General features: G+C 39.7%; 1 protein-coding gene across 1 annotated transcript in view; it reads left to right on the top strand.

The window, feature by feature from the left end:
* The first annotated feature begins 762 nt into the window (after window positions 1-762).
* Window positions 763-27,790, top strand: part of Mdfic (MyoD family inhibitor domain containing) — an 80,446-nt gene continuing 53,418 nt past the window's right edge. The window contains exons 1-3 of the mRNA XM_028778426.1: window positions 763-1,065; window positions 1,290-1,467; window positions 20,730-20,852. Of these exons, the coding sequence (XP_028634259.1) occupies window positions 1,374-1,467; window positions 20,730-20,852 (217 nt within the window). The 5' untranslated portion in view covers window positions 763-1,065; window positions 1,290-1,373. The remainder of the gene's footprint in view (window positions 1,066-1,289; window positions 1,468-20,729; window positions 20,853-27,790) is intronic.

Below are 27,790 nucleotides of genomic sequence, written 5' to 3'. Positions count from 1 at the left end.
ACATTAACCAGATATATAAAAGTACTTTACAAGCAGTTACACTTGGCCCTTTAAGGTCTGCTACAATCAGAACATTTCATTTATAAAGCCGCAGCTGATGAGCTTCTTACTTCTGACCACAGTTTAACTTCTTGGGAGAAGTCCTAAGGCAGGGAGGCATTCAGTCTGTAGTAGAACAGATGTTGTCAACTATGCTAACCTTGCACACCTAGGTGGTTTCAGTCTCTCTGCATAACTGCCAACTGGTTTAACCAGATCAGGAATCCTGTTTGACAGACATAAAGAAGTAGAAAAAAATAAGGCAAAGATGAAGAGATTAAACAAGTACTTGGGACCTGGGAGCAAGGTTTTAAATACACGTTTTCGTTTTCATAGCGCCGGGAAAGTCAGTGTATACACAGGTACACACACACACACACACACACACACACACACACATACACACACACACACCCTTCCCCGTTTTCAAAGGTTGTTTCCCTGGGGCATTTCTCAACATTTGATAGTCCTTTGGAGGGCAGGATTACAAGTGGTTTTGGGGAGGACCTTCCCAGAAAGGCTGAAGATTTCTAAGCTGCCAAGGTTAGATCCCTCCCTGTTTTCCCAAACCTTGGTGGACCTGGACTGGGGATCTTGCATCTGGCCTGCCCAGCTCTGGCCTCCTGACCCAGACAGCTCCCTCCGCAAGGGAGCGCAGGGCCAAACCTAGGTCGCACCGCCCCCAGCCTCGGGGCTGTCTGCCAAGAGTTCGAGGCCACCCCAATCCGGATATGATGAAAGGGAGCCACAGAGAGAGAAGTGTTTGAAGAGTGTAGGAGTGGCAGCCCGAGGGTGAAAGAGACGCACAAGTGGATCCTAAAGTCCTTCCCGGAGCCGGGTTGCCGGGAGGGAAGGGACTGAGAGAGCGCAGAGTCAGCGCGCCCGGCTGCCACCGTCGCCGCCACTCCCGGGGGCGGCGGGACATTGTCAGGCTGCCAGGACGCGATGGGGCCGCAGCCCAAGCCTCGCTGACTACCGGTGGCGGGAGGAAGGGACTCGGAACAGCCCGCGGGGGGAGATGCCGAGGTAGGTAGAGGTCCCCTAGGTCGCTCTGCCGCCGGGGTCCCCGCGTGTCCCCTCCCGGCGCGCGCGTCCCGCTCGCAGCGTCCCCTTAGGCTGCTTTCAAATCCTAACTTCCCCGGGGTGGAGTTGGAGGAGGGACGCGGAGGGGGAGGGAATGGCCCCGGCGCGGCGGCGTGCTGTGCTCTAAAATCAGTTGATCCTGCTGTCCCTTTTGCTTTTCCCGCCAGAGGCAGGCCGTTTCCTGCACCCAGCACCTAAGCAGCTGGGGTCGGTGCACCCCACGGGGACGGCGCGGGCTCGGAGCGTGGCCCATGTCCGGCGCGGGTGAAGCCCTCGCTCCGGGGCCCGCGGGGCAGCAGTGCCCGGCCGAGGCGGGCGGCGGCCGGCTGGGCTCCCCGGCCCACGGTGAGTAACGAGTGCTTGCACACTTATGGATGGGGCAGTGGGTGGGGGGATGATGGGAGGCTGCGAGGATGGGCTCCAACTTCGTAGTTGTGAACTTTTGCACACTTCGTGTTACTTAAACAAGTCTGCCCGAGGATCCTTGCCCCAGATCAACAAAAGGATAGGAGGGCGGGGTCCCTGGTCCCTCTACTCCCCCTTCCTTGCGAGAAACAGAATGGCTAGATGGCTTCTGCCTAAGCACTTCAAGGCCTGAGACTCAGGAGGGGGTGTGAGGTCTCCAACCCTTGTCTAGTTCTCTTAAGTTCTTATGTTCTTTTCTCACACAGGGCTGTCTCTGCTCTCTGAGCAAGTGTGGGCTCTCCTCATCTTTCTGCTCCTGGGGGGGTACTCTGAACCCCCGCCTCCCCGCCCCAGGTTAAGCATCCAGGTTTCTGAGACCAGTTTCCTTTGGAATGGCTCCTGCACATGTTTTCAATAACATTTGTTTTGAAATAAACATGTTCCAAGAATGAATTAACTCTTTTGAGTTCTTCCAAAGGGAAAACAACATTTTTGCTTCTGGGAAGCCTCCATAACCACATTTTAAAATTCTGTGAAGGTAATAGATTTCAGGTGGTGGCAGAACCAGACTGTTAACATTTGAAGAGAGTTCTGATTGGCAGACACCAGATAACTTTTCAGGTCTCCAAAAACTCTTGATTTTAAGCATATCCAAAATCTTGTCTCCTAGTACCCCAATATATATTGCCTTCTCTCTCTCTCTCTCTCTCTCTCTCTCTCTCTCTCTCTCTCTCTCTCTCTTTCTTTCTTTCTTTCTTCTTTTTTTATGCAAAAAAGGAAGAGAAGTTGCTGTTCTAGCCAGAGTAGATAAAAGCAGAAAATAATCCATGCTTAAATTGAAATGTTATGTTTATCGTTTTGTTTTAGAAGAGTGACTCATTTCTTTTCCCAAACAGAGAGTCCAAGTGATTAGCTGTAGTAAAGCACAGAAGTAGGCTGATAAACACACGTTTTCTCAGAAGCAGCCCATTTTACACACACTTTTGTCAACACTGTCATCTCTCTGTCATTAGCCATGCCAGCCACAGTCCTAGCCACTCCTGGACAGGGTTTTTATACCCCAACTTGAACCATTAATCGCGGCTGATAAACAATGCTTACGCCAAAAATCAGCATCCAACACACCAGGTAAAATGATTTGATTTGGAAATAGTCAGTATGCACATAACCCAATGTTAAAGCTCTGGAAGTTTAAAATCTCCTGGAAGAAGTTGCCATGATACCTACTGTACCTGTGTAGTACAAAGCTGCTTGCTGTCAGGTGATCTGAGTACAAGAAGTGGGACATCTAAAAGGACCTGAGTTAAATGCTAGCTGTATACAACATGCATATCTCTCTATGGAAAATCAATGTCCTGTTGCAACTGAACATTACTTTCCTCAAGTAGTCCCACCTTTTTACCCCATCACTGGGTAACAAAGCATAGTGTCTGAGCATTGTAGGACATTAGTGTTCAGTTAGTCAAAATTCAGTTTTAAAATTCTGCACACTACATATACTAAGGAAAGTATAATTCTTTAGGGACATTTACAGAAGATGTTTTGTAAAAGAAAAAAAAAAGAATGAGACATGTCTTCTGCAGAGTTAAACATACTTATTATATGTGCACTGTGCACTGTGCACTGTGCTCATGTATGTAATACCACACGTAGTATGTTGCAATGGACTACTCACTACACTATAGTAACTCCAGGTGTAATTCTTAAAAGTTGGAAGTGACTTTAGGGATTTCTTTTTTAAAATCTGGTTTGAACCTTCTAATCAAATTTTGGAATCAGTTCTACAAACTTTAAGGTGTTATTGGGAAACAGAATAATTCACTGTGGTTTTTTTTTTTTTCAACATTGAGTTGGAAATGTTTTCTTTACTGAGAAGACAGCCCCAAACATTTACCTTTCTGTTGTGCTTCTGTAATCTTTTCTATTGCTTTGAAAGCATTATAGATATTAAGACTCTTTCTGTTGTGTTCGGAAAGGTGTTACAGAGTAAGGTGCTTGCATGCTGCAAAGCTGTAAATGGAAACCAGGAAAGTAGCAGGCAGCTTATTTCTGAGATTCAAGGTCCAGGAGAGGAAGTGGGCCAGGAGATAGCACGACTTAGTTCTGTCATGTGGGTTCTTATCTTCTGATGTCCTAAGGGCTAGTGGAAATCTAGATGTGTTTGTGTATTCTTTCATCATTTTATAGTAACTAATTGAGTGAGGGTTTTTTTTTGTTTTGTTTTGTTTTGTTTTTTGATTCCCCTGTGGCAAAGAACCAACCATATTTGGAGGTTGGATATGAACTCTGGGCCTCTGATTTGTTGTCTCTGCTTTTGCAAATAGAAAGTAAATGTGTTTTAAAATGATTTTCCTGTTTATAACCAACTTCTGAAATATTGAGTTATATTGTCATGCAAAATTCCTATAGAAATAACTTGGTAGGTGAAAGGCTATTTGGGCCAAGATTGATCTTCTAAGAAAATGGGTTTGTAGATATGATTCCTCTTGTTGTTTCCTTTGCTTTTGGATTAAGCATTTGAATGCTTTTTCTGCTATCATGCACTACTGTAACCAAAAGAGCCTTTTCATTAAGTGCTACATTCATAAGTTTGTGATTTATATGTGGTGGAATCTTTAGAAATAGTTTATTCCAATGGGTTATGTCTTTAGATGAGGGAAAGGATGCCCAACGAATGTAAGGGGCTTGCGCAATACAGAGATTACCCCACATACAAGAAATCAGGTGGAGCACAAACTGTAAAACATATGCCATAGTGATAAATGCGGTTGCAGTAGTGAATCAATACAACCTTGTCACATGGAGAGATGCACTGAAGTTAATAGGCTCTGGAGAGTGTGAATCACTGGAGCCCATTTCCATCCCAACCCCCACCCCAGTGCACTTGCCAAGACGTACACTGTTGGACTCAGTGCTGGTATATACTTTAATGTGATAATGTGTGATTTAATGTACTCTTGTCTCTAGGGAGAGTCCTCTGAGACTATTAGGCGGACTTTTCATAGCAGGATGCAAAATGCCAGTGAAGTTAATTAAAAATAATCTAAAATAGAAGCGAGGGAGAGGCTCTTCAAGCTGAAACTGCTTAAGAGGAACTCAGACTTAGAAGCTTAGCCGTGTTGTCAGGAGTTTATCGAGCTAATCAGATTTCCTTTTGGGGAAGACTGTTTGTTTCAATTTATATAATGTAAGCTTTACATATCTACGTTTCTCTACTTTGGTCATGCTGTTTTATCTCTTTTAAAGATGGCATTTCTCAAAATGTATTATCCTTGGACAGCTTCTGTCATTAGTTCTCAACTGGAGATGATTTTGGCCCCAGGAAGATGTTTTGACTACATCTGGAGACATGTTAGGTGGTCCCAACATGGCAGGGTATGTTACCAATGTTTGGTGAATGGGGGACAAAGGATACTGCTTAGCATCCTTCAGGGCACATGATAGCACAGTAAACAAATAATAAACAGTCTGGCCCAAAGTCAGTACTGCATAGACAGAAATACCTTCTGTCCTTATTTCTTGGGCACCAACAGGAATTCATCCTTACTCAGGTGCATAATAAAATTCTCTAGGTAGAAAATCAGAGAATCTGCATCTGCACAAGGTCCGGGTGGTACTTGATTCTGTCTAAAGTTTATTAATTTAGAGTCTTTATCCACAAAAATACCCATTTTGTTGACTTCTAAGTAGAGAATAGTCCTTTCTTTTTATGCTGGGAGGGGTAGAAGCGAGTGCACCTTTTCAAAAAGCTGTAAAAACAATTCTAAATTTAAATTTTATTAGTCCATGAAAATGCTCTACTGATGCAAACCCCCCAAATTTTGGTTTTATATTTTAGTTCAATTCCAAAGTACTTCTGAGCTTCGAAACCACATATTTTTTATCTTAAATAGCATAAAAGAGATAGAAGAGGAAAATCAAAGGCATGCCACAATGAAATAGGATTGGAACACCTTTGCCACCTCCATAGAGATGCTTGTCCCGCATCCCTTCATAGCTTCTTGGAGATGCTACTGTGTAGCAAGATTCAGGGACAGCTCTCACCTTTCATATGAGTCCTGTTTATTTACATGTTGGACTCTTGGTACCTGGATTATATTTTTGCTTAGAAAAAGTAGTAGGTTATGTTTTGATCCTTAAAAGAAATCTCAACACATTGTTAGAAATAAATTTTATTGAAACTTTCATTTTTTTATGATAAATCTCAGACAATATACTATTACAACTCTGGCAGCCAGAGACAAGTAACAAAGAATACAAATAAACCCATTAGAAGCTGTCTTAAAACACTTTTCGAATATATATTCTTGAGGAAGGACAGAGATAATTAGTAAAATCAATGGAAAGTTGTTGAGATTTTAAGGGGATGTGGGGACATTTTTAGGCATAGCGAAAGCCAAAGTCCTAACTCTTTCATAAGCATGAATGTCCAGTTTATAAGATTAGCTTGAAAAGGGCAAGGCTTGTCAACATTGTATTGTTTCTTCCTTTGCTAAGAGTCAAATGAGTCAAGGAATGGAAACTGGAAAATTTTGATAACAAAGGGACAGAAGGAAAGCGAAGGAAGAAAAGAAAGCAGGAAGGAAGGAAGGAAAGGAGGAAGGAGTAAGTTAAAACTCATCGACCTATGCATTGATTTAAGTACTTGGAGAATTTGAGTTGCCTAAATTGAATGGTAGGAAACATCTGTTTTATGGTTTAGTCTGGTGTGAACTGGGCAGATGACTAGCATGTTAATTATATTTACATACATGTATACACACACACACACACACACATTATTATGTACCATAAGAAAGGCACAAAGAAAATTCAATGACAGAAATCGGAAGACATCAATCATCTCTAGTTGGGGATTTGGCTAAGTCTTCAGGAAGACCTAGTATGACGTGGTCTAGGAAGCATGGCTCATTCGGGAGCATAGATTATAGAATGTTGGGCACTCCAGACAGATAAGTGTGTGGGCTTCAGGAAAGAGCAGAAAATGACAATGAAAACAATCAAGACTGGGTAAAGTCTGGGTCAGCAGGCTTTGTTCTGTTGAGGAACATGAACATTTTTTTTGTTGTTGTTGCATCAGTGAGCCTTTGAAGGTTCTTTAGAAGGGGAAAGTAGAAGACAGTTTGCATTTAGGAGACCAAGCATGATGACAGGTCAAAGGGTGATTTTGGAGTAAGGGAAAGAGTTGAATTGGTAATTATCTAGAGCGTTACTACAGTAGCCTGGAAAAGAGTAGAAGACCTGGGACAGTGCAAGTGCAGGGGACACTGAGGAAATGTATTTAAGAACAGCAGTAAAAATAGGATAACCCTTGCCTATCTTTGAGGGCCTACTGATATTTACTAATCTTTGATTCTTTTGAGGTCAAGTGTATTTTTCATACTTGATGAATTGAATCAGCACTGTTATGTAAAATATGTAATATGGAAACTATTGCAAAGGTAAGAATTTAGGGCCTATAGATTTGCTCTGTCACTAGTCTTGTTTTGAGTATGTTGAGTTCAGGTTGTTTCACATTAGTCATAGTCACCAGTAAGTAGCCAAAAAGTAGCTTTGTAACTAGGGGTAGATGACTGTCACCATCGCAGAGGTAGATGGTGGGCTCCAGAGTCAGGGAGGGGATGAAATCTTGAGGGAAGTCAATACCTTGGGAAGAATACCGAAGAAGAGTATAGGCCGAGCAGTGGTGGTGCACGCCTTTAATCCCAGCACTTGGGAGGCAGAGGGAGGCAGATTTCTGAGTTCGGGCCAGCCTGATCTACAGAGTGAGTTCCAAGACAGCCAGGGCAACACAGAAAAATCCTGTCTCGAAAAACTAAGGAAAAAAAAAGAAGAGTATATAATGGTTCTCCAGCAGTATTGAATATTTAGTGATACCTGTTAGTTATAGGAGGTAAGAATTGTCATTTGTGAAGGACAAAGGATGTGCATAGAAAGCTTCTCCCAGAATGGTTGGTTGAGGATTCTCACCTTACTGGGAGGAAAGTTCAGGACAGAGGCATCAAAATATAACATGGGTTGATTTGGGTGTCTGTGTTGTATTGAGCACTTGTAGCACAAAGAGTCAATTTCTAGACAGGGTTTAGAGTTGGAATAGTTTCCCTTTGAAATGGTGTGGGAGAAAAGGATTAAACTATAATCTGGAGAAAATTAGATAAAAAGAGACTATTGAAGGCTCAGCTTTTCTCCCTAAAGTAGATGGTAGTATTTGTCAAGAGCAAGGGAGGTTAGGATGAGTCAAGGCATTCGAGATTTGTGGGAAATGTTGAAAGAGAAAAGTATTCAAGAGGGAATCAAAGTGATGCAAACCCAGGCTACTCAGTGGGGCTGAGGGCTTAGCTAAGAATGACTGGCATGAATTCTGCTGGACCTGGATCAGCATGGCTGACTGCGTTTCTCAGAAGGGATCATGTGGGAGCTTGGGAATAGGAGCAGAGAGAATGGACTGTGGAATTGGCATAGGACTAGGAATTGGCAGGGTTTCAGAAGCCATGGAAGAAAGAGAAACAAAGGACAAATATCCTGCAGATGTGACGGGAGTGTCTTTGTACTCTTCAGTCATCATTTCAGGTTGATAGAGGAGGAGGAGAAAGAGAGAGGAAGGGAAAAGGAGGAAGATAGTGAAGGAAAGCTTCCCAGCTAGCAAACATTGTCACAGGAAGGTGAAGACTTCAGCAGAGTGAGGGCGGCTTTGTTTGGTCAGTCTGACTTCAAGGACTTGATATATATGATCCAGTGACCTTTACAGAGCTGTGAGGGAAGCTGTGGAATTTTGGGGCGTGTTAGGGCTTTTCCTGTTTCTTTCAACCTTATTTCCTGGATCTGGTTGAGATGATTTCATGGAAACCCAAATAACAGTGCATTTTACCAGTATTATATTTTTGTAGCAATAAAAGGGTGGGGGAAAAACAAGGAAACATAAATTGACATAGTCTACAGTTATGCCGTTTGAAAATGGAAAATTGTTTAGAACAACAAACAACAGGGGAAAAAAAAATTCCATCTAACCGCATGAGATAATGTAGATGTTCTCTTGTGTGAAGGCCGAGGCTAAAATGGGTGATTTCTGTTTCTGTCCCTAAGTATCTGTGTTCTGCTTTTGTTAAAAGACAACTGTGCATTGCATCGTTCTAGACTTTGGGATGATTTCAACGTTGGTTGATTCCCTGAGGGCAGACTGAAGAGGTTGTAGCCCTTCTATTTCAGAGTGAGGTTGTGTGTATGAACCAGTATTTTAGATCTGTCTCCCTCCTTTTTCCCTCCTCTTTCCTCTCCCTTCCTGCTCTGTCCCTCTTGCCAGTAACAGTAGCTCTCCCGAAAGGATTTAAAAGTCCAGCTCTTCTTTTCACCTTAGCCTGCATAACTGGGAGGGGTATAGCTCTTCAACCTTAAGCTTCTGACCTTCTGACGTAGGAGTTCTAGTGTAGAATTCTAATTCTGATTAAGCAAACTCCAGTAACCAGGAACTTACTGTTTTAACCCGAAAATGTTAATCTTGCTTGTGGTTTCTACTCGCAGTCTACTTCTGTTTTCAGATTCACGCCCACATGATCTGAACAAAGATGATTCATATACATGTGCCTTTTGGCTCAGTCTTTTTGTAGTCTCAGGAATGAAGCTGGAAATGAGTTTTATGCTAACACATACGTTTTAGTATTGACATTTGAAATGGAAGACCCTGTCCCCAAGTATTTTGTGCACCTGCTATATACATGGTCCCTTGAAGATTAAGAATGCTTATGTGCATAGCTGTACCCATAAGGCATATAGCCATATGCAAATTGGTGAGGGAGGATGTGAGGTCTGCTAAAGAGAATTGCAATTCTCCCTTGCATACCACTGGAAGATTACAACAAGAGTATGTGACAGATTAGGTGACACCAGTTGTCACTCAGGCAGTTGTGGTCTAATTCTAGAGCTTATCAGAACGTGTAATGACTGGGAGAGACTCTCAGGGTGATGAGAAGGGTTTCGTTTTGTTGGGCTTGTGTTGCTGGTGACATCACGTAGAGAATGTATGACACAGATGCTAGGCTTTATTTCTTTATTGGTCTATTTTGGTTTGAATTTGTGTAGAGCTGACACTCAAAATGAGGTAGCTTGTGCTTGAAGCTACCTCATTTTTTGTTAGAAAGTCTGAAGTCAGGTGGTGGAGTGATCAGGAGCCAGCTCTGCCTTCTCTACCCAAAGTATAGCTTTCCTCATTCGTTTCTTGATGGAGCACCTTCTGCCCTTCATAGCGTTTATGAATATAAACCTGCTCTCTTATTTTACCCAAGTTATTAGCAGAATATTTTTTTTCTGAAAGGTTTCATATCACTTCTCAATAAGAAGTAAGATTAATTGTCAAGCACGAGAAAGGAGCAAAGGAGCTCTTGGCCAGAGCACAATGTGAAAGGCAGTTCTTTTTGTTTGGTTGCTTAGCAAACAAGTGTTTAACATAATTTTCATAAAGACATATAAAACCAAATAGCATAATCTGAGAACAGAAAATAGAGTTTCTGTGTAATTCTTGATCTAAGGAACTCTTTGTTGAGTTTTTCTGAAAGAAAAGTACTTCTCCTTGGGAAGGAAACAGATGGGCATCCTGGCAGTGCATGGAGAGTTGTAAGCAGGTGGGGACTCCTGACTAGCAGGGATTGTAAATGATAAATGTTTAAGACACAAGGAAAACTGGAAAATAAAAGTTGCTAATGGTTCTGTTCCTACCATTGCCCAGGATTCGGACGTTAGTAGGGAAACAGGCATGAAGAGTTGAAGACGAGAAAGGATTTGGGAAATCACTGTGTTTCCTTTGCTAAGGACTATAGGCCTATCAGGATATCTAAGATAAGGGACCCGTACATTGTCATCCTATAACTGCTGACTAGGTGAAAGGTAAAGAGATGATAGAGATTGCAGAGCTACATAAGAACGGGTTTTTGTGCTTAAGGGACAATTTGCCAAAGTTAGTATCTCAGAGGTAAGGCTGAGAGTGTCCCAAAGGTGAGTTAGGGAATTATTTGAGATGCTTCTGGCTTAGGTGTTTCTGAGAACTAGCAGAGGCTCTACCCCAACGTTAAATCGAATCTCTATCAATCATTCAGCAGTGTAAGAAATCAATGTCAGTAGAGTTTTAATTCATACATCATTATTTTGTTTGTGTCCTTACCACAACTTGTAATGGCCTGCTCTGTCTTCTCTTGTGTATTTACTTCAAAGTCTGAGTCTTGAGCTTTGAAATGCTGTTACAGATTAAACAACCCCTTTGGCTCATTGTTGAGTTCCAGTGCTCTTCATTCTTGTAAAACTGCCAAATAAGGGTTCATTGCCTGGCCAGAGAACCAGAAAAGGAATTTGCTCCTGATCAAATCACTGAGAGCTAGCAGTAAAGTGTTTAAAACCAAGACCCACTGAAAGAGGAATTCTAAAATATATTATGTGCATGAACAAAAACATCATAACTAAACCCACGAAGTAGAATAAGCACTACATACTAATAATTTTTAAAGAAGGAATAAAGAAAAAAAAGGTGAACTGACCATGTTGACACAGAAGATGATGGTAGAGTTTTAGTTCATTCTACATGGTGTTCATAGACAGCTAAGTAAGGAAACTATTGTGGACACCATGTCTGGATTTTAGCAGTTAGTTACACAAAATATTTTTCCAACATTTTGTCTTCTAGGTAAGGTTAAGTAAGACTACTGTGTCCATAAAGAGAACTAGAATGCAGATCCAGAGAATGAATTGAGGTAGTTCTCATTGGGGAGAGGGAACAGGAAACATTTTAAAAGATAGAGCGGTCACATAACACAATGATAAACATTCATGTAGATTTGTTTGTCAATTTTGTAAACAACAGACTAAAGCAAATCAATGAAAGTAATATGGAAGATGGCGTTAGCTAGGCTTGGAGGACATCTTTGGATAAAAGAGATTAGCAACTGTAGTTCTGCTTTAGCTGGCTCCTTTCTCCTGAAGGACCAATGTCTATGTCTTTTGTCATTTCTTAGGGCATGGTCAGTACTAAATATTTTCGTCTGAGTTCCTGTCATGAGTAATTCTGGAAGCTGCTAAGACAAGAATGCTACATTCCATGAACCTTTGAATGTTTGGCTATAGTGTGAGTGTTCCCGGTCGAGAAAACATTGCTAAGCTTGAGAATTCTGTGCCTCAGGATCAGATGACTTAGAAGCACATTCACCAGATTAGGAGCATAAAGGTTTAGGAGGATTAAGATAAGAGGTAATACATTCTCTTTCCATTACCAAATTTCTTTTTCTAATCCTTCCCCCCTTTTAAACATGGACCCTTCTCTCCCTTTTTGATTTACTGAGACATATTTTTAACCAGCAATGCATTTTATACCTTCTTTTAATGTTCATATTCAATCATGTATTTCTATTATTGTAAGTATTTCTGTTTTGCTTATGCATATTTTCCTTTGGCTACCTCAATAAATAAGCTGGGTCATTTAAAGTTGTTTTGTTTATGTTTTTGTTTTGTTTTGTTTTATATTTTGAATCCAATCCGACCTTAGACTTCTGAATTCCTTTCGAAGGAATGCATTTCAGATCTTGCTAAAAAGTCTCAAAAATACCTGTTTTCAAAATTTGGGTAATGATGAATTAATTGAATTGATGTAAGCATTCAATTCAGTCCAGAAACACTCATTATTTATCTGTGATTGCATGTATTTTTCTGTTTATAAAATCATGTATGTTTATCTATATGCCTGTTTGTCTGCCAATGTGTGTTAGAGTGGTTATTTATATGATCTTGCAAGATTTTTGGAAAAGGAGATTGTAATCCATTGGGGGGAATGGACAAATAAAGTTGAATTTGCATTGTTCTGTAAAGGTCGTTAGGCTTGAGGGTTGTTGTTTTGTTTTGTTTTCCTTTAGGATCAGTGAAGAAGTGAAATTCCAGGCCCCAGGTCTTCCTGAGAGCTGGTTTAACTTTGTTTTTGGTTTTAAAGGTTATATTTGCAGAATTTCCACATTGTTCTGAGCTGCTGGGAAAAGATAGTCACAGATTGTTTCACTATTTAAGAGATTTTCACCTAAGATTTCTTAGGATGTTGTCAACTAGAATACAATTGTTTAGGTTTTGAATCGATAATAAAATGAAGTTGTAGGAGATGATTTTTATAGATAGAAGAAATAGGGATGAATAGAGGTTAGTAAACAGTGATAATATCGATATTTTGGAAACTGTTTCTTATTGATTACTGAATACCTAATTGAAGTATATGAGACCTAACTTGTATAATTCCCCAAATTTAAGCACAGCGATTTGTATTTTCTTTTCTGTAACAAATATAAGTGCATGGAACAGTTACTTAGGCTTAGGAGGGCTCACAAGATAGTTTCCAAGTTCTATCATTGTTTATATATCCACTAAGTAAGCAAATACCACATAGATAACAACAGGACAACATATTTGATGATTGTTTGTGAGTTTACCCTTGTCTACTTCAGGAGAATATTTGAGAAGATGTGATAGTATGTTAAAAAAATATTTAAACAAAATACTAGAAAAGGCTGAGGAAAACCCAGACTTTGTATCCAGAGACTGCTAAGTCAGATGCAGGTACCCAAATTTGACCTCAAAGTATTCTTCTCCTCTTAGAACTGCCTTATCCACAAAGTAAAACAAAAACAAAAACAAACAACAATAAAAAACAAAACAAAATTCCACAACTTCCCATAGGACAGTACTTTTCCTTAGTCAATCTACAGACAGGTAGCTTGTATGGTATTTCAGAAAGGGATTACCGAGTGGTTTTTTACCTCAACAGCTTTCTCAGGAAAAAAAATACACACACACACACACACACACAAACACACAAACACACACACATATATATATAGCAGGACTTTGAAGGATGCTTACTTAAAAGAACAGTAATAGTCACTGTGGATGAGCTCTTACTATAAACAAGACACTGCTTTCTAAATATGAGTTCATTTACTATGATATAACCTATGTTCTAGGTACATTATTGTTCTCAGTTAAAAAATGGAACTTTAAATATAAGAATCTTAGTAAAGAATAATTTTTATAGGATTCACATAATTATTAGGTGTCCCATTGGTGTGGCAAATTGATTTCAAGCTTGTGTTTTTAAGTATTTCTCTAGTGCAGAGTCCAAATTAGGGATATTATGTCTGTCCTGGCGATAGTAAAGGTAGTCTTTGTTTATTGACAGGGATGGATGTACACATCTAGGATTTAAAATGACGGCATTATCCTTACTTCTTGGAAGGCTGTGTGTGTTTAGAACTTTACAGTGTCTCAAAGTTTAATCAAGCATCCTTGTCCAATAACTTCAGTAATCCTAGCTCACTGGAAGCAGCAGTCTGTATTCTTTTGTTACTATGGTTTATTGGAAATATTTAGTTATTAGTGCTGGAGAGATGGGTCAGTGGGTAGTGTTTGCTGTACAAGCATGAGGGCCTGAGTTCAGATGCTCAGAACTCACATTAAAAGTTAGGCATGTGGACACATTTGTCCCAGCACTGCAGCGGTGGACACAGAAGCATGCCTGGGATCCACTGCACCCAAAATGGGAAACTTCAGCTTTGGTGAGAACCTGTCTCAAGCAAACAAATAAACAGTGGAGGAAGGATGTAGGAAAAGTGCCAGCTTCCCATCTTCACATCCACACACATGGGTGAGCATACACACATACCACACACACACACACACACACACGTGCATATAACATATACATACAAATATCAGCTATTAAGTGATATATTTGTTTGCATATAGACTGGTGGGGGCATTCCAGTTTTATAGTTTTAGTAATTTGTCTAATAGAAGGGATTGAGTTCACTAAGTTTTGTCTGCAAAAGAGAGAACTATAGATCTAGATTCCCCGATGACACATTTACGTTTAAAACAAAGAACACCTATCTGACATATCAGACTAAGAGCAGACCATGCCCCCGTGTGGGGTCATACAGTTTGAAAGAAGAGCTGAGTGAGCAATGAGTTTTCTCTGCTGAAACCAGCTGGGCCACAAGATTCTTCTGTCCCTGTGCCCCATCCCCTCCGTTATCATCCTGTTTCCACTTTGTTATCTGACTCTAAGACATGATGTATCTCCCTTCTGTAAAACTGAACTGTTTTCTTCCTAATTATATCACGGATGGTTGTGAAGATCAGCTAAATATTATATATTAAAGTCTTTTGGAAATTTCCACGACAGTAATTATGAAAATTCATTAACTTTTTCTTTCAACAAAGCAAACCATTTTTATCTTTTTCTTAAAAAGAGATACTGGACAAGCAGATATCAAGTAAATGGCTGTTATATGGCATATATAAATTTCATGTAAATTATTATCCAATTTAATTAATGTTTTTTAGATTTTTCTTCCTTGTTATTAGCTTTTCTTTCTTGTTATGAATCAATTATTTGATTTCTCCAAGTGTCTGAGATAAGTAACATTATCAAGGTTTGAAATTTGGATAATACCAGCTAAGTAAAATATTATAGAATTTTAACTGAAATAAAAATTCTACTTACTTGAAATCTCCTATTCTCCTTCAGCAAGAACAATCAAGATTATTGGTGAGGACTGGCTCTCACTATTGGTCCAGAACTTCAATCATGTTAGTTATCTTGGAGGAAAAAAATATAATATACTTAAATTGATCATTTAGAACCTTAGTTTTTTTCCCATTCGAGTTTTCTTTAACATAATTCATAATTCTCTAAGAATGAACTCAAGTCCTATGCCTACAAATTTTTTCTATGACTTCTTCTATTCTGAACATCCTTTAGTGTGTATGGGAATTTGGGTTCTATTATTTACCCAATGCAGTCAGTTATGCTGTCTGAGTGTGAGATGGCCTTGGTAGTCCAACATCTCTGTTTTCCCATGTAGAGGAGGAGGAGGAGGGGGGAGGAGGAGGAAGAGGAGGAGAAGGAGGAGGAGGAGGAGGAGGAGGAGGAGGAGGAGGAGGAGGAGCAGAGTTGGGCCTTGCCCTCCTTACGCAGATGTCAGCCTTGGAGCTAGAAGGCTGACCCTGGACCGGTTCCACCACCTTCTGTTTTGTTGGGGCTTGATTGTTTCATGTGAGTGTGTTTGGTCTCCCTGGCTGAGAGATTTGTTGTAGGACATGGTCTCCTTGCTTATCTACAACTTGTTTTCCACTTCTCTGTATAGAAGAAGCACATGGAAAAGTTTGGCACAACAAAGCCACAAGTACACCCCAATCCTTTGGCCCTGTGGTAATTTTAAAAGATTTTCAAGTTTTGGTACTAAAACATATTTATTTTGCCCCGTATATCGGTAGAACTGGTTAGTATTATAAATCATTCAGATTTTGTACTTTCATTGTTGCCCTGACAAGAAAGTATAACTAAATATAGATGTGTTCATTTGATGCTTGGGCAAACTTTCATTTTCTGATTCCATGGAATCCTGTGTTGAGGAGGTGAATAGTAAGATATGAATCGTACTACCTGTCCAGCTTGGTCATATTTCTTTTTTGACATCACTCTTCCATTCAGCAAAGCCACCTGCACTAGATCCTCTCAGGTTAGGGTCTGTGCATCTATATGTGGCAATAGTTCTTTGCATGATTCTGACTTATCACCAAAACCAAGAACTATGGCTTAGAAAAATCACACAGAGGAAAGAACCCATTGGCTATACCTGTAAACTCTTACAACTGGGTCCATAGTGATATCCTATTGTAAGGAAATCACTTGGCACTGGGGAGTCTCCGTCCTAGGTAGTAACTGAATTGCAACCACAAATCTTCATATATACAGAATGAAATGGATTGAATCCTTGGCTTTCCAATGCACATGTGACTCTGCAGGGCTATTTTAATAATGATCATGAACATTATACCATGCCTACATTGATAATGGTCATCTGATAAATATTTAATATTTAACTCCTCTGAAGAAGGACACAGCTGGTTGAAACTTGTTGCTGAGGTTGATTGTGTTTGGGTGTTGTCTGTCACATGCATGATTGTCTATCAGTAAAATCCTTCTTTCTCCCTTCCTTCCATTTCCTCAGTGATGTGTGTAAATATCCACTGTTTATGAGGCTAATATCTGATATTTCTTTAAGATGAGGAAATGTGAAATAATACAAGTAAAATGGTGTCCATGCATTAGGTTTTTCTAGCACTCTCAGTGGTCACAGAAGCTTAGTTTATACAAGTAAAGAATTAACCTAAGACAATTTAAGTTTTTACTGGGAGTCTTTACTGAGTCATGCCTTGGGCTGGGTGCAGTAGATCATTACAGGACAAACTAGAGACCAGCTTTCAAGCCAAGACACTTAGCTTTCAAAGGAGGCAAAGTTGGACATCCTGGTGATTGTGATGTCATAGGAATCACCCATAACTTATTTTCCTTTGAATCTAATGAGACATGGAGTGGTAGTTTTTTTCTTTTCCTCTTTTGACTTCAGGATACTAGGGATCATCTAATTACAGAGTTTGCAGATACGAATGTTCATTTTAAAAAGCGTGATCAGCTGTCTCTTAAAAATAATTTGGGGTAGAAGGAACTCCATTGCCCCCCACCCCAGGAATAGGTTACATCATCGTAAATCCATGTGTCTATGGAGCACATGTCATTGCCATTTATTCTGCAAGGAGTTGAGAGGGTCTGTGCTTAGCACTCGAATATTGGACATGATTCAAATATGCGTCAAGTGTGTCTAGAGGGTTTATTCATACCTATTTTCTTTTAGGCAGCAATGCTTCATAATGCCTCGGTTTCATGAATTAATTTTAATGGAATTAAACTTGAACAGCTCAAAATTATATAATTAATTTCATTCAGCTTCAATTAAAGTTACTAATTGAATCAAGCCTACTAGCATGACACCTGGCGGCAGTCAGCTTCGTAACAGTATGAGCATGTAAGACTGCTGATAAGCCAGTTCGTGTGAACTAGTGAGGTCATAGAAAGTCTTTTTTTTTTTTTTTTTTTGATAATCTCCAAAAGGCTGGAGGTGACTATAGCAGTAACTAATTCTGGAATTGTTTAAGAAAGTTAAGATTTTAATTGAAACTAACACATCTTTTGAAGATTACATTTTTCCCTCTGATAATGCTGAATAAATGTTAGAGAAATGTAGAACATATTGGTTTAGTATGCTTTAATTTATATTTCACTGATGTTTGAATATGGTTTTGCCATCTAAAAATGCCTGAACACCCCCCCATACACCACACACACACACACACACACACACACACACACACACTTTTTGTAGCAATCTTAGCCTCTGGGTTTCATCCGGAGTTTACACCAAACTAGTTTTCATGTGTTGAAATGAGCTTTGTGACAGAACTGTTAATTTGTTGTGAAACCTCTGAGGAACATGAAACTTTTTTGCATGTGCAGAGATTTCTTCTCTCTTCTATTGGAAATGTTAACAAGATTGACTAACAACTTCTGTCTGAGTTGAGTCTCCTTCATTTCTTTGCCTCTGTAGCTTGATATCATGTAGTTTCTCTACTCCTCCCTAATGGTACAGACTGTATTCTCTCTGCTGATGAGCTCAGTCATTGGAAATACTTCAGCAGTGGAATATGGGGATGATTACTATTGTGTATTCAATATGGTACCAGGGACTGATCTGACTGGGACAGCAAGAGAATGAAGAGAAGGCAAAACTCATGGACACACACACACACACACACACACACACACCCCTAATAGGGATCAGGTGTACTGGGCTCTCTGATGGAGAAGCCGAAGCATACTGGAAGCTTGTGTTTATTTTACATAGTGGAACATGAAGGCAGCGTTTACAGTATACAGCTGAGTCATGGACGGTTTATGGATGCTGGTGAATCAGAGGCAGATTTAGCTAATATCAGTAGAAGGAGTCTCTACATGTTCGCTCTTTTTTCAGGTTGAAAGGGAGGAGGACATGACATATATTTTCTTCATACCCCATGAATATTAACTTTTTGACTAATGGAAGGTTTTGCAATCTATCTGAGCCTCACATAGGGTGAAATGTGTCAATTCTCCATGAGTCTAAGGTTTTGGTCCTTGACATGGCTGGCTCATGTCCAACAATATACATTTACTCAGGACTTCACCCACTCCCTGCAGATTAGCTAACTATATCTTTGTCTCTGGTTTGCACACTCAAATACTCACTTTTGAACTCATCTCTCAGACTATGAACTGCATGAAGGGTGGGTAATGTGTTATATTTCAAGATATGGACATCACCCAGTGAAATGGATAAATGTATATGCTATATGTCTTTAGTACATAATGTATAACTTATTCTCCAACTCTTTAGATCCTTTGCCATCAAATCTAGATGAAAAGTTGGCCATTTCCAACCCCGTCCATTTATCTGTGCAAACCTTACTTAGTTTCTCATATCTACCACCGTTTCTGATGTCATTCAGTTAAACTCTCCTCGGTGTCTATTTGGACGTGGCTAACTCTTCCCTTCAGTGCCTATATTAGCTCCTTTCCTGTTGCTATGATAAAATATCCCAACAAAACCATCTTAAGGGAGACAAGCTTTACTGTGGAAAAAGGCAGGTCCTCCTGACATAGAAGACAAGGCAGCAGGAAGAGAAAGCACTGTGACAGGAACAGGAAGTTGCCTGGTTACATTTCTTCTGCACTTAGGGAGCCCATAGTGAATGGAAGGTGGAGCATGCTATGATACCGAAAGGCCTACCCCAAGTGACCTATTGAGGCTTGACCTCATAACATTTCCACAACCCTTTCAAATAGCTCCATTAGCCTGGAGAAGGTGTTCACATATGTGAGCCTATGCAGGTAGGCTCTCTTCTGTTCTTCCTCCTCTTCTTCTTCCTCTCTCTGTATCTCTGTCTCTGTCTGCCTGTCTCTCTCTCTCTGTCTCTCTCTCTGCATCTCTGTCATATCCAGTGAATATATAAAGGATATAGGAAAGGTGGATCTTCTGAGGATGACCTCCTTGTCCTTTATATGAAATAAAAAATATTCATGGTCCCCCAGTCAACTAAGATTGAGATTGTTTATTACTCTCCTTAATACGCTGCCTTACTTAGTCATTTCACAAAGCTTCCTTGGCTTCTTTGATTTGTTCCCCTTGCTTTTGAATTAAGTCCAGATTTCCTCTGTTGACATTCAGATACCCACATTCTATCTTCATCAGAACTTCACAGCCTCACCTCCTGTCCCTCTGAAAGAGCTTCCTAGCCTGGAGCTGGGACCTTTGCCCAAGTGTCTGCTTTTGGAGTTTTCCCATGCTGTTCTTCCGCCTTTCTCCCATGTGACGTTTTGAAGTTCTTCTAATCTTTTAGAAACCATCCAACGCGCTCCCTTCTATATAGTGTCTTTCTTGATCTCCGAATCCTGATGAGATTTTTTTTTCTGGTCTTTTGAACTCCTTTAGTGCTCCGGACCTTTCATAGCATGCATTTTACCTTGTGTTATAGGTTGTGTGTTGTTTGACTTATGCTCCCAATAAGGCATACCATTTCCTTACATGTTGTCTTTCCACCTGAGAACTCATAATCCTACATACCAATCTCTCATCCTAAACACTTGCCTCTCCGAGGAGGCATTGCACACTCTTTGACTTTTTCCTTCGGTTTCTACAGAGAGACCTCTGTACCTGTTTCCTATATCCTCACTGCCCAGTTACTTCTCATTCAACTCTGCTCTGGCTTTCATGTTCATCAATCATTTGTAGTCTCTTCTCCTTTGATACTTTTTCTGTCTCACCTGCCTCCTACCTGTATGGACTCACTCACTCTCATCCTTGATGTAACCTTTCTACATTTCTCTATGATGACAGATCACTTGCTGTGCTAAAACTTATTTACTGCGATCTTGATAGGTTTTATTTTCTTGTGAGCATGTTTCCTTAGTGATGAAAAGACAGTAGGAGCCCAGCAAATGTTAATGGGTCAAGAATATATGCAATAGCCAATAATGCTACTATTATATCTCCTTAACCTATGGCAGATTTGGAAGCAGTAGGAAAAACTTAAGCCATGTATGGTGCTGCACATCTATGATTCCAGCACTTGGGAGGTACTGGTAGGAAAATCAGGAGTTCAAGGTTATCATCAGCTACATAGAAGAGTTCCAGGCCTGTGTCCTAGGAGATACTGTTTCCAAAAATCATCAAACACACAAACAACCCTCCCCAAAATACAGAAAGACAGGTAGCACTCCTCAAGTGGTAATAAATGTTTATCTTTTTCAGAAGCATGTAATGAGGAAAATACTGAGAAAGATAAAAGGCAAGCTACCAGTAGCCACACCAGGTGTGGGCTAATGCGGGACCAGTCCATTTGGAGAAATCCTTCAGATGGTGAACTCGTCAGAAGTAAGTATTTCTTAAGAGAGAATTGGAGTGATTCAGCTACGATAGCAAGCCCTCAGTTACCTTCCCAAGTAATTTTGCTACACATCTCTAAATCTATTGTTTCTACTGGTGCTAAAACATCAAGAGTTAAAAGTAGGATTTAAATACACTATGAGCTTTTATATCTTCTTTAGAATGGAGTAACTGGCCTGCAAACGTTATGCTCCACTGTTAGATTTAGCCAGCTCTTTCTTGAGTGAGGACTCATTGCAAATCAGGTGTCTTTAAGTACGTGTCCGACACAATATGACATCTAAAGGACAAAATGTTCTGTGGTTGCTATTCTTTTGGCAGTTGATACCTAACTTGTTCTTATGTTGCTATTTATGTCTTTTTGACACTTCTCTTACCCTTGAGGTGGCTTTATAGAGTATTTACAAAGCATTGGTGTATTTATTTCACTCTGAGAAGGTTAGGATATTTGGTGTCTTTTGGGTGATGTTCAAAATGTGAATTCAGTGTGAGGCCTTAGACGAGTGGAAGTTATGTCTAGTCCCCACGTCCCCTATGTTGCTTAAATTACATTTGCTGTTGAAAAGTATTTAGTAAAGGAAAGAGTATAAATGGACACATTTGAAAAAGCATAGAAGGAAATCTTTTGAGTTCTTGTTCATGGTTACTCTGTCTCGGTATTAGTATGCTAGAGTGCAGAGATAATGCATTTCTCCGACTCGAGTGTTATACTAGCTAATTTAATGTTAACTCATCATTTCAGACAATTTATAATATAGATTTCCTCTTGTGTTACTTTTTTTTTCTTCAAAAGTTTTGAAGTTTCTTTCTTCTGAAGAATGCTCAGTTCCTGGCCTTCACTGAATACTAGAAAAACATCAATTTGGCAGAAAATTAGCAATAGTAATAAAAATATTATTGAGAGACATTTATAATTTTCTCTTCTGAAAAAGCTCCCCAAACATGCTTTCTTTCTCTTAACTTTAGATTTGTGATACTTTTGCCTTAGAGAAGCGAATAGGAAGGAAGGTAATGTAATTTAATGAAATTAGTGACAATTTATTAGGATTTATACAGCCATTTCCGAAGAATCACATAAACAGCATTTGAAAAAAAAAACACTTATCTTTCAATATATATTGATCCTCTTTTTTCGAAATATTAACTCTAAAATTGGAAAACATAAGGTTTGGTGAAATGCTGGCATATTTTGCATGTGATTCCCTAGAAACTAGACTTGGTGCTAAGGTATACAGGAGAGAATTTAACCACCACTTACTGGGGACACGTGTAGTTCCGCTCCCCTCTTTGTAGAAGCAGAATTGTAAGAGTTCCATTTAATTGATTTATTTCTCCAGTCTTCTTTTCCAAGCCCATAGTAGGAGAAAATGTAAATAAGATCCCTTACAGCCAAACCCCAAATACACTGTGGCAAAAGGCTTTGGAGATTTGGATTAACGTGTTAAAGTTCTTTTGCTACTTGGTAGAGCTCATCTTAGACACAGAATTCATCTTGTTAAAAGACAGGATTTAAAGTGAATTGTTCTTTCCATTGTCTTCACTGCTTAAGTGGACATGGCTCAAAAATATTGCAGGAAATAGTTTCCTTACTGAGATAATGATCCAATGTGTGCCATGGGACACTGGAGCATTTGGGAACAAGTGTCCAGTTTGCGACTAACGTTCAAAGAAAGAATGTACAGATATTGAGATCTATCACATCCTAGGAGAGTGCTTCGGTGACCTTTGGCAGATAAATAGACTTGGGAAAATAATGGCTGTAACGTGTAATACCACTGGAAACCCGAGCTGGCGAGCATTTTCAAATACTTGTGGGTGAACATCTGACTCAGAATAAGGATTAAAAATTCCAAACCTTCTTATTTCTGCTAGTTTCCCAGTCATACTTTTGTAGATGAAGGCTATCTTGTTGGATGTATAAGAAACATTTGAAGCGGACACCTTGGAGCATGGTAAAATGTGACTCCATCCCAGCCAGCACCAAGAAGTCTCCCATTGTGATAGTAACAGCTAGTCAATCTCACTGATTCAGTACTCCAGGTAGCTAGTCCATCTCCCTGATTTAGTAATCCATGAAGCTGTCTGACTGCCTTTCCTTCATGGCCTTCTCCAACAGAGTCCTCAGCCATTTCTTTCTAAGTCAATGTCTGCTTCTTTCCACTTTAGGTGAGAAGGGTGTTCGCTTCTGGCTTTACTGTTCAGGGCATTGTGAAGGCTCAGCAGATCTTTTGTAATAACAATAGGCCTTGGAAAGGGAGCTGGCAGCTCAGAACTCTGCAGGGCTGGAAGAGAACTTCAGCAATGAGTCAGTTTTGGCTCACTCTGGTTCCAGGAGTCCTGTGTGGCTCCCTGAGTGCCGAGTGCCGTGGAAGAACAGGACAGCTGGCTTCCACAGAATTGATGTTAATGTTCCCACTGAGGTGCTAGGTTGGCTGGACAGAGAGAGCCTCAGAAAAAGAAAAGAAAAAGGAGATGGCTGGGGTGGGGGAACAGTTTCAAGTGCACAGCCCACTCTTTTTTCCAGTCTTCCATGGGATAGCTCAGCTGCATAAGTCAAAAGTGCAAAGAGCAACTGTTGAATCTGACTGAGTTTTCTTTATCTACTCTTGAGAGTAGATACTGAGGGCTGATGACTCACTGGCTGGCTCCACTGTCCAAGGATGCCTGCTGCCTTCTCTACTGGACATTTAGGGGGTAATTTATAATGGACCGATATCTCTGGCAATGTGCAGAGGCTGTTTGCACTTTTCTTCACTGAGAATAAAACAGCCCTGGAAAGTCAAGGGCGTGGCTGCTTTGGAAATTACATTCTAATTAGAGGGTGTATTTTCAGGCTTCCTAGATGAGATCCAAGCAGAGAACTATTTCTAAATTATTCCACGAACTTTAACTTTGACCCCTGTGGACCACCTGCTTGTAGCTCACACCAAGAGTTGGCTCCTGTGCCTGGTGGAAGCCTGAGCCTCTCTCCTTTCCTTAGTACTTCTAGAAGAAACATGGCAGGTGGCCCATGTGGGACTGTGATTTGAAGGCTTGTATTTCAAATCTGTTGCCCCTGTGTTGCTAACTTATTAGAGAAAATCCTTCCTGGAAGTAATAAATAAAAGAAGAAATCCATACGGAATGAGACATTTTGAATAAATAGGCCACACAGAGTCTAGTGCAGGAATTGTGCCCTGTGAATATCTTTCTTACAAAATTTAAATGAAAAAAAAAAAGACAGCTCTAGCTGTCTTTCTGTTTTTGTTGTTTTTTAAAGGTCTTAAATTAGCAAAGAATTAAAAGCACAATAGTGGTTTTCTGAGCAAATTTTATAATTGGAAAGCTTCTTTTCTATTTTATGATTTTAAAAAGCGATCCTTAAAATGCTTAAGAAGCATTCATATTCTGAGAAAATACTTTTGAGTATAATTTAATTTGGGGGGATTTATTTCAGATTTCAGAATATATATAATTTTGTTTTGTTTTCCTTGAGAGCATGGGCTGAGATATCAGGTTTTCTCCTTAGAAGAGCATATATAGTGTGCTGTATAATTGGAACCTATACTTTTTGATAGTGCTTTGCATTAATAATCACCAGTTTTCGGACCTCATAAAATAGACATTGCAATGAAATGACACCCAAGTTAATATTCATTTTCTATTTAATCTGTAATTCACACAAATCCATAAAAGGTAATTGGCAACATTGCATGTTTTAATTATAATTAAAAAGAAATGATCTTGGGGTGGTTTCTAAAATAGGAGGGTATGTTTATGAGTTTATATGCAGATGCATATACGTGTGTTCACCTGTAAATTTGTGTATATGCATTTATATGTGAATGTACATTTATGCACACATGAACTTCTATTGACAGACAGATAGCATGCGTCGACAATGTTTTCATTTAATTTAGGTCAAATTCTACTATCCTGGTTATTTCCTATGAAGATCTTACATTTTTCTTTGTTCTTCTTAAGTGCCTGAGGTCTCTATCGCAGATTTTTCTAGGTCTTTCTGAACATTCCTGTTACTTAACTTTATCCATGGACATTGCTTTGTACGCAAATGCCTCCAATTCTAAATGTTATTACTTGACTCCAGAAATTTTCCTCAGCTTCTCTTCTGAAAGAAATTTCCCATTAAATTAAACTGTTTGGTTCAGCTAATTCTCTCCTTTGTGATTTTATAGAATTCCCATGATCTGAAGCAAAGTTAGAATGCTCTACTTAAATGGTAATCCCCATTCTGTTTAACCCATTTATTCATTTTGAAGAGTTTTTAGCTCTCATAATAGTAAGCACTTAATTGGCAGGAGAATGGAAACCGCTCTCTAATTCATGCTTGCCGCCCTTATGGAGCCTCAGCTCCTTGCCTTGCCACTCACCCTCCTACTTGAAGCCTTCCTCTTGGCATCCTCTGAATCTCCTCTCCATATCAACAGGCTCTGCTGTTAGGAACTCTATTATTTCTTTTCTGAGCCTCTGCCAGCTTAGAGCTGATCACCCTTAATGAACACCATTCCATCACTCCAGGGGATTCTGCCTGTGTGGAAAACACAGAAAGAAAGGCAGGTGCTCGGGCAGACTGTCATACACTTAGAGCATTTCTTATTTTCCACAGGGGGAGGGAGGAGAGAGAGCGAGAGAGAGCATGAAGAGTTTTTGATTTAAGAGTTTTCCGCAGCTCTCTTGTTTGAATGCGTATTTCGACAACTATTATTTGGCTTTCTCTAGAGTTCTGTTTAGATGAAACTAAAAATTATCCCCCATTGATGTAGCGCCTTTCCAAGGACTGGTAGATATAGCCTATTAAAAAAAAATCACATGTCTTATTAATTTCAGGTATTGCCTGACACTTTGTGCTCATTCTTGTCTCTGAGAAGTACTAGGATCAAGTCGTTCTGACTTTTGAGTTGCTCAGTGCCCTTTCTTGTTCTATCCGGCTGTCAGGAAATTCTTTGCTTTTCACTATGCTGACCAAGTGTTTACACCCACTAGCACAGTTGCTTATTGTCCCAGAGCACAACACTTAATCATCAGTTATTTCAAAATCAAGCTGATGGGTTGGTTTCCAGGTGGGGTGTGTGTAGTTGTGAGTCATCTTTTGGATGTTCTACTATATTTACCTCCTTTGATAATTGTAGCCATCTAGACCCCTATTCTAGAGCAGAAGGGAATTTTCCGTACACAATTCACTTTCAGGGTAGATTGTTCCATGCTCACCTTGGGTTCTTTCCTTTAACTGGAGAGTAATATTGTTCATATTTTGTGTTGAACATCTTAATATTAGGTATGGGAAGGCCAGTGGAAATGAACTGCTAGGGAAAGGGTCCTGATTGGGTGGTTACTACTGGTGTTAAATTGTTACCTAACATCAGTGAAGTCTTAATACCAGCAGGCTTATAGTGTCCCTGTGAGGATTATACCAGTGACTTTTTGTTCCGTTGTAGGAACAGATGGTGAGTTAGTTCATCAGTATGTGTTAGTATTATCCTTGAACTGAGCTATGAATTTTAAGATATTTTTCTTTTCATTATGGTTCCATTGAGCCAAATGCTTGGAAGCACTAAGATACATAGAGTAAGTTTTCCTAGACCCCTGATATCATGGCCACAGGTTTGCTGCATTCAGTTGATTAAGAGATTTAATGTATTATAAAGTAGCAAGATGTTTATAATCCATTATATAGAATGTAAAATAATATTGTGTTGCACTTATAGAAATAGGTGTTTGTGTGCATGCCTCTTTATCTTTATCCAAACCATTTCTTTTTTTCTTTTTCTAGATCAGGGTTTTCAACCTGTGGATCAAGACCTCCTTAGAGGTCGAACAACCCTTTCACAGGAGTCTCCTGTTAGATGTTCTGCATAATACACATTTGCATTATGGTTCATAACAGTATCAAACTACAGTTATGAAGTAGCAAAGGAATAATTTTATGGTTGTGGGTTGCTACAATATTAGGAACTATATTAAAGGGTTACAGCATTAAAAAATCTGAGAACCACTGTTTTGGATTAATTCAAGATGAATTTTCTGTGAAGAGTGTGAGGCTGTACATGAAAGTTCTTCTAGTTATACACTACACAACACATGTTGTCTTTATTGCTCTTATGCCACTGTGTTGTTCTAATTCATTTGCATATATTTGTCATCATATGCTAGGGCATTTGCTTTTTAATACACATCATATATTTGTCTACCACAGATTTTCAAGTTCTTCCTGGTCATCCTAGAGTCTTTTGATCCTTCCTTGCCAGCTATGTGGTTGAGCTGGAGTGTAGGTAGGGGATAAGGGCTTACCACTGACCTGAGATTTAGTTTCTCATTTGTAAATTTTTCAAGCCTCTAAGAACTGAGGCCTGGCAATTATCTGAGCGATCTTCTTAAAAATGTTAACCTCTGAAGAAATAAATAGCATTTAATTATCACTACCACAAGTGCTGTGGTCTGGATCATTTTAGTTTGCCAACCTCAAACTTCCTGCATCTGAAAATTCTGAGAACTTGTACTGAAATTATTTATTTGTTTATAGACTGTTTTTACATGAAACTTTGGGGATTAGAAATTTAACTAAAGCTTTGAAAGAACACAGTATGATTGCTTTGTTTACTATGGACTTACTTTGGATCGAGTCATGATCAGTGCACGTGTAGCTTCCTCATGTGCAATTTATGATCTTGTGGGGAGGTAGTTTCTCCTGAGATGGTTGCTTGTGTTAGCAATACTTCAGGGAAAAGTGCAGGGCTCCTGTATGTTTACATGGGAGGAGTCCAAGTCCTGACATGGGAAGAGCATCAGAGAGAGCTTTGCAGAGGAAAGCCTTGAGGAAACCATGACTGGGAGTCTACAAAAATGGTTTAGATAACTGAAATCGGGAATGTGGTTTTGTTTTCTCTCTCTCTCTCTCTCTCTCTCTCTCTCTCTCTCTCTCTCCCTCC

The sequence above is a fragment of the Grammomys surdaster genome, unplaced genomic scaffold (genome assembly GCF_004785775.1).
Source record: "Grammomys surdaster isolate TR1022 unplaced genomic scaffold, NIH_TR_1.0 335, whole genome shotgun sequence".
NCBI lineage: Eukaryota > Metazoa > Chordata > Mammalia > Rodentia > Muridae > Grammomys > Grammomys surdaster.
Note: the sequence above shows the minus strand (reverse complement) of the source record. Positions and strands in the feature narration are given on the sequence as shown.